The sequence below is a fragment of the Apodemus sylvaticus genome, chromosome 3 (genome assembly GCF_947179515.1).
Source record: "Apodemus sylvaticus chromosome 3, mApoSyl1.1, whole genome shotgun sequence".
In the NCBI taxonomy this organism is placed as follows: Eukaryota; Metazoa; Chordata; class Mammalia; order Rodentia; family Muridae; genus Apodemus; species Apodemus sylvaticus.
In genome coordinates, this window is record NC_067474.1 from 158,143,876 (window position 1) to 158,151,488 (window position 7,613).

A 7,613-nucleotide genomic window follows, 5' to 3' on the forward strand; every position below is an offset into this window, starting at 1 on the left:
TCTGATAGGGACATACCAGCAACCCAGAAAGTCAAAACATTTCTTGTATGCAGTCAACATTGTGTGTGTGGAGGTCAATCTCATAAAATGGTACCTCTATTGTAACACACTCAAACTACAATAATCCTAGAGAAGAGAGTGCTTGATCCATAAGGATGGATGTTAATGAACATCCATTCATTAGCTCAGAGAGAGATCTTGGCTTTCCAATGTATCTCAGACCTTTAGGTGATTGACATTCCCATGCTTCATTCAGCAGTGTGCATTCACTTAGGAGTTCATCAATACCCAATACTAAGCTTCCATTTCCCTGTTTCACAATCAATCCTACAGTATTTCTACTTAACAGAAAATTGGTTCTCAAGATTATAAATGAAGGACCCACCACACTTAGAGCATTGGGTTGTTTCAAAGGTGACTTTCTTGGGTTGTCTTTTGGCCCTGAGTATATCCAGGAGCTCAGGACAAAAATATTTGAGTCTATGTGATAGTATTATACCACTCTCATCATAGCACTCCAAAGGGGCAGGGTACCGCTCAAAGGTCAGCTGACTCAACTGGGCTGTGTGGTGTAGAATTTGTTTCAGGATAGACAGAGAGATATTATTATTATAGAAATCAACCACTCTGAGATGAGAACATTGGCTTAAGGCAGGCAACAGGACACTGAAATGAGAGTCCTCTAAATAACATGACTCCAAATCCAGGGTTTGCAGAGTATCTCTAACTCTCTCAAGGAGAGACCCAAGAGGTACAAGGAATAAATCACTTAAACATCTATCACCAAGAAGCAGTTGTTTGAGCTCAAAAATATTCAGACAATAGGGCAGGTAATCCAAGTCTGACTGTGAGAGTTCACAGCCAGCGATGCAAAGTGTCTTCAAAGGCTTCTTCAGGCACCTGAGTAGAGAACAAATGATTGCTTTTTTTTGCAAAGGGTGAAGATATGATTGGCAGCTAAGCAGATGACACTTTTCCCAAACTCATTCTGACTATATATTGAGGTCAACTCTGTAACACAGCCTTCTGTTGTCTACTGACACAACTCAAACATTTTTAGTCTGAGGTCTGTACATATCACCATAGGCACAATTCAGGGCATTGTTGGAGACCACAGCAATGGATATATCAGGCCAAAACGGTACAGGTAGGAATGACTACCTGTCTCAAGCAAAATATAACAACTACTATTTATGCTCCTCCAAAATCCATGATCCTGTCTTCCCCTTGAAACCCAGGGTTGCATATTTCTCATCTACTCAATCTCTTTCTTGACTTAAAAACCTTTCACACATTAGCAATTAAAAGCCTATTTATGCATAGGCATAAATATCATAGCATAGAGCGTGTCTGCTCATATATGCTATGTTTCTAAAAGTGTTAGGATTATACTGGCCAGATCATCAAGGACTCCCTTGTTTCAAAACAAAAATAATATTAGAGATATGTTTTCTCTGGTCTAGTGGACCCTCTCAGTCCTTCCTTACCTGAGGTATTCTTTAAGGTTGCCTTTTATATAGGAGACATCCTGTACATAGAGTTTCTTGAGACTCTGGAATGTGGGATGTTGTGAAACCAATCTGAATATTTTCTCCTCATCAAGCTTTTTCGAATCACCCGTGAAGAAGGTACCTGTGATGTGGTCTAGAATGAGTGTGGAAAGACTGTTCATCTGTCTCAAGTGGGAAATAAGAAAAGCCAAGTCTTCTACACAGATATTACTTAGGACAAGTGTCTGTATACAGCCTGCATGTACAATTTTGAAGATTTCTATGACTGTGGCTTCGGTTAAGCCATGAATCTTCAGCATTCTACAGCACAGATGAATGGAATCTTTTCTCTGCTGAACCCACTGAAACAAGTATGTGGTAGATTCATCAAGTGTGCCCTCCATGAAATGGAGTTCACTCGTCAATTTCAATTCTTTCTTCACCTCACAGTCAAGACTCTTCTTCATTGGCTGATTCTGTGTCATGAACTCTGAAAAGCCTTCACCTTCATGGGATTCACCCAACAAGCCATATTTTTTATTAGTCAAATTGAGCACTCTGAGTTTGCACCTATTGTGAGAGAAAAGAAAGTGATTCTTAGAAGATAATAGAGAAAAACACATCTTACACACTACACATGGATTCTCTTCACATCTCATACATCAGGTCTTTCTTCCAAAACTTTGTCTTTTCCTGTGCCTAGAATTAAATTCTACGTGTCACATACTCAGTAAATACTAGCCATTTTTTTTTTTTGCAAGACAAGCATTCTTAACCATGTCTTACTTCCCCTTCATTCCAGGCTCCTTATCCCCAACCTCATTCCACTTGTACCTTTGAGGAATGAAAGAAAGATCCATTCCTCACTAGGTATGTCTACTTTTTTGTCTTCTACATTAGCAATTCTTTGCAGAGATAGCTGAGACTAAGGTAAAGCTTCTACATCCCTCTAATCCTCTACACCCAGGGAAAAGTAGATATGAATGTGGGGTGAAGAAAAAAATTGAAGACCAGAAGCCTCTAATCCATGGTTGGTCAAATATTCTCTGACCCTAAATTGCTCATTCTCAGCCCTCAGAGAACCTTCCTCCAATCCCAGTTGATCTTGCCTACCTGGAAGTATCCTTTTGTGCAAGCAGTATATCTAATCCCTCAAGCATAGCCTTCAAAGTCTCCAGGTTGCATTTATTTATCAACGTTCCTAAAAAAAGATATGGGAAGGGCCACAGAGGTATTATGGCCGTTAAGATCTTTGTATGTCCATCAGTGAAGGCTTCCTCAAACATTAGTTGGAATAGCACATCAGACAGGTACTTGAGAACAGAAATGGCCAATGTCTCATCCTTCAGTACTCTCTGAATTGACAGCTTCTGGAGGGTGGGTGGGGAGTAAATATTCACTGTGTCTTCTTCTGAAGATGAAGAAGATAGATTCTAGGGATGCAGGTAAAAAATATACCATTAATGACAAGAATCTTGGGAAGCATTTCTGCCCACACAATGAAGTGTGAGGATTAGATAACTACTGATGAGCATGAGTTTAGCTATTTGAGCACCCTCAGTTTTTTTTCTTGGTTTTCAGAGATAGGGTCTTTATAGAGCTACCTGTATTGTTGGCTGTCCTGAAAGTTGCTTTATGGACCACACTGGTCTCAACCTCAATGAGATTGGCCAGCCCGTGCCTCCATATGGCTGAGATTACATATGTGTTCCACCAAGGTTCAGCCTGTGCCACCATAGCATAACTAATCAAGAACTGCCTGGTCTGGCCTGGGTGGATTTTACTGCCATAATTCTCTCTGGCATTGTGAAGCATCTCCAAAGTATCCTGGTTCCCAAAGGCCACATCTAATTGCAGCAAGGGTGAATACATCCCACTGGGAAGGGATCACCAGGAACTCTGAAGGCTCAGGCAGTTGTTTAACGATGAATAGACTGTGCTTCCCTTTCCAGGCCTTCAAAGAAAGCAAAGGAAAACAGTTTCCCATCTTCCACAATCTCTATTCGGGTACACTGCATGAAATAACTCACAACATATTTGAAAGTCCTCTCACTAATTATTGACATTAATCTTTGATTATCACCCATACTGGCCTTTTGGAGAGGGAGTTGAAAAGGCTCCAAGCTTGACTTCTGCAAGCTACAGAGCTAAAGAGAGTAGGAAAAAACACTAAAGTCAGTAAGCCTTCAGTAGTTATTGACACAGTCTGTAACTCTTTACAAACCATGCAGAAAGTAGACACTATGAGATGGAGATTATAATTTACATGGTAAATACAGGAGTCTCACTAGCTCAATGTCATACTTTGATACAACTTTAGCACCAGAACAGTTAGCCTGAGACCTGAAACAACCAATGGAATACCAAAACAAGTAAGAAAAAGGAATGGAAAATTTAATTTCAAGGGATATTCAAATTTTAATATCTTTAAATATCTTTAAAACACTTAAAAAGAATCAGGCAAATTTCTGAAATTTTGAACACATCCTGGGTTCTGTGAAAAGATTATACCATGTATCAATCAGCACATGGGAATACCTTATTTGTTTGTTTGTTTATTGTTTTATGTTTTACTTCTTTGAGATATGGTCTTATCCATGACTGTTTTGAAAATTGCTATATGAATTTGACTGGCTGGCCTTTAGTCAGTCTCTGCTCCATGCTTTGTCTCCTTTATTGCTCCTGTGGGTATTTTGTTCATTTTCTCAGAGGAACCCAAGCACTCCCACTTCTTTCCTCCTTCTTCTTGAGCTTCCTGTGGTCTGTGGATTGTAACTTGTTTACGTTGAGCTTTTGGGATAACATCCACTTATCAGTGAGTGAATAGACCATGTATATTCTTTTGTAATTGGATTACCTTGTTCAGGATGACACTTTCTAGTTCCATCTATTTGCCTAAGAATTTCATGAATTCATTGTTTTTAATAGCTGAATAGTACTCTACTGTGTATATATACCAGTTTCTGTATCCATCTCTCTGTTGAAGAACATCTGGATTCTACCTAGGGATTCATCCTATAAACAGTTACCAAACCCTGACACTGTTATGGATGAAAAGAAGTACATACCAAAATGAGCAAGTCATGGTTGTCTCCAGATGGGCCCAGCCAGAGACTTACACATACAGAGGCAGATGCTGGCAACCAACTATTGGACTGACTGTGGGGTCCCCAATGGAGGAGTTGGAGGATGGTCCAAAGGAGCTGAAGGGATTTACAACCCCATGGGAAAAACAAGGATGTTGGCCCCCCGGATGACCCAGGACTACCAGGGACTAAACAATCAACCAAGGGGTACATATGGTTTCAGCCAAAAATGTGGCAGAGGAATGCCTTGTTGGGGATCAGTGGGAGGAGTTGTCCTTAGCAATGTGAAGGCTCAATAGATGCCCCAACAAAGGGAAATTGAGCAGGGGATGGGGGAGTGGGAGTGAGTCAATAGGCAGCATGTATTTGGAGAAAGAGGGAGTGAGGAGGGTTGGAGGTTTTTGCGGAGGAGGGAAAGCAGGAAAGGTTTTAGCATTTGAAATGTAAATAAAGATTAATTCAATAAAAAAAATAAATTTGGCTGGCATCAAACTTAAGACACCATCTAACCTCTGCCTTTCTATTGTATTCAAGGGAGTGTATGGGAGGAGAGGAGTAAAGAAGACTGTGATTGAGATATAAGGTATATTAAACACACACACACACACACACACACACACACATACACACACACACACACACACATATGCTGGTTTCTTCTTCGAAGTTTGAGAATATGCTGAGTTCCATGAAAATAAGAGACTATGTATCAGTGAAGAGATACAAGTACCATTTGTTTTTTTTTAAGCATTTTTTAGTTGCTTGTTTTGCCTTATTTACTTAGTCATGTATCTTTTTATTTAATGAAAATGAGTACACAGTCCCTGCCTTCACAGACACTTAAAGAAGGCATCAGATCCCATTACTGATGATTGTAAGCTACCGTGTAGTTATTAGGAATTAAACTCTCTGGAAGGACACTCAGTGTTCTGAGCCAACTCTCCAGCCCCTTATTTTGCCATTTTTAAAGACACATATAATAACTAGCATTTTACACTTCCAGCTTTCCTCTGCCTTCCTATTGCTGGGATTAAAAGCACAGCAAACAATTCCAGTTTAAAAGTGACATAAAGATCAGTAGTAAAGGGACTCATATCTGTCATACCAGTGCTGAGTCTTTGAATTCAGGCTCACCCTGACATTTTTTGTTGAGGCTGTCTCAAATGAAAAACAAATCAATATAAAGCAAAATATCCTGCAGAAATCACAATGACCAATTAATAATAATTGGATGTAATGGAGAACACACTTGGATAATTCTACTTAAGCAGCCCTCAGGTGATCTAAGTAGGAGAATCCCTGTGAGGTTTAGATCTTTTTTTATATTTACATTTGAACCATTTCCCCCTCCTACAGTTTTTCATTAAATTCTACCTACCCCTTGCCTTCAAGAGGGTGGTCCCCTTCTGTAGGGCTTTAAGTCTCTATAGGATTAGGCACTTCTTCTCTCACTGAAGCTAGAGCAGGCAGTCCTCTGCTGTACTAAAGTGCCTGGGGTTTGGACCAGCCTGTATATGCTGCCTGGTTGGGTAATTCAGTCTCTGGGAGCACCCAGTTGCCCAGGTTAGTTAAGACTAGTGGTGTTCATATGGGGTCAACCTCCTCTTTTCTTCAGCTTCTTCAAAACTTGCCCTAATTCAACCAGAGTAAAATCTTGAATGGCCAAAAAGCACTTAAAGAAATACTCAAAAGTCCTTGGTCATCAGGTAAATGCAAATCAAGATGACCTTGAGATCCTATCTAACAACTGTCAGAAAGGTAAAGATCAAAAACTCAGGTGACTGCTCATGATGGTGAGGATACGGAGAAAGAAAATACTCTTCCATTGCTGTGAGATTGCAAACTGGTGCAACCACTCTGGAAATGAATGTGGTGGTTCCTCAGAAAATTGAAAACAGTTCTACCTGATGAGCAAGCTATACCACTCTTGGGCATATATTCGAAAGATGCCCCTCCATACGACAAGACAGATGCTCCACTATATTCAAAGCTGCCTAATTTGTAATAACCAGAAGCTGGAAACAGCCCAGATAGCGCTCAACCCAAGAATGGATACAGAAAACATGATTCATTTACACAATGGAATACTATTCACCTATTCAAAACCAGGACATCATGAATTTTGCACATAAATGGATGGAACTAGAAAAATACCATCCTGTTTCATAACATGTATGGTATATACTAACTGGTAAGTGGATATTAGCCAAAAAGTACAGAATACCGAGATTGCAGGCCAGGCAATCTTATCTAGAAGAACTCATCTCAAAAAAAGAAGAAACAACATGTAATAGTGTATACAACCAAAATTTCAATTGATAACAAGGCTAGACTAGCTTGCATGGGATGAGGTATCCTTATGGAGCAAAAGGACTTACTTGATCTGGACACTGGTAACAAAACACCATATTCAGGCAGGGGAAGGCTGTGACTCCAAATTGCAAGAGACTGAGAGTTTCTCTGCCTGCTTTGACTTATTGTATATGTTTCAGCTGAACCCTCCCTTTGTAGCCACACCCTCCCAGCCAAAGGCAGCTTCTGATTCAATAATTAAGTCTCCACCTACCTGCTCATTTTCAGATTTGAACAGTGCTGCTAAATTGGATCTGTACACAGGAGGAATCTTAGACCAGATCCATAGTCAAGAATTTATTTATTGAAGCCAAGTGATTGTGCCTGATGCCTTTGCTCACATCACTTGTAAAGCAGATTTAGGGGGATCTCTGAGTTCAAGACTGTGATGGTTTGTATGTGCATGGCCTAGGGAGTGGCAATGCCGGGAGTATGGCCTTGTTGGAGTAGATGTAGCATTGTGGCTGTGGACTTTAATTCCCTTGCCCTATCTGCCTAGGAGCCCCTAGTCTGATTGCAGTCTCTGGAGTTCAAGGCTGATTTGGGTGCTCTGTTCATCATCAGCTGTGGCAGCTTGAGAAGGCTGAGGTGGGAGGATGCCAGCCAAATGAGTTTAAAGTCAGCTTTAGCTACAGAGTAAGCTTGAGGAGGGTCCAGCTAATGGACATAATGTCTTCTAATCTCA

General features: G+C 40.4%; 1 protein-coding gene across 1 annotated transcript; it reads right to left on the reverse strand.

Moving 5' to 3' along the window:
• Positions 1-338: 338 nt before the first annotated feature.
• On the reverse strand, positions 339-7,150 carry LOC127680416 (oogenesin-1-like). The gene is made up of 6 exons (XM_052175876.1): positions 7,143-7,150; positions 6,955-7,024; positions 4,493-4,505; positions 2,604-2,901; positions 1,488-2,060; positions 339-900 (listed from the first exon to the last, which is right to left on the reverse strand). The coding sequence occupies exons 1-6, from the start codon at positions 7,148-7,150 to the stop codon at positions 339-341; spliced, it is 1,524 nt and encodes a 507-aa protein (XP_052031836.1).
• Positions 7,151-7,613: the final 463 nt, after the last annotated feature.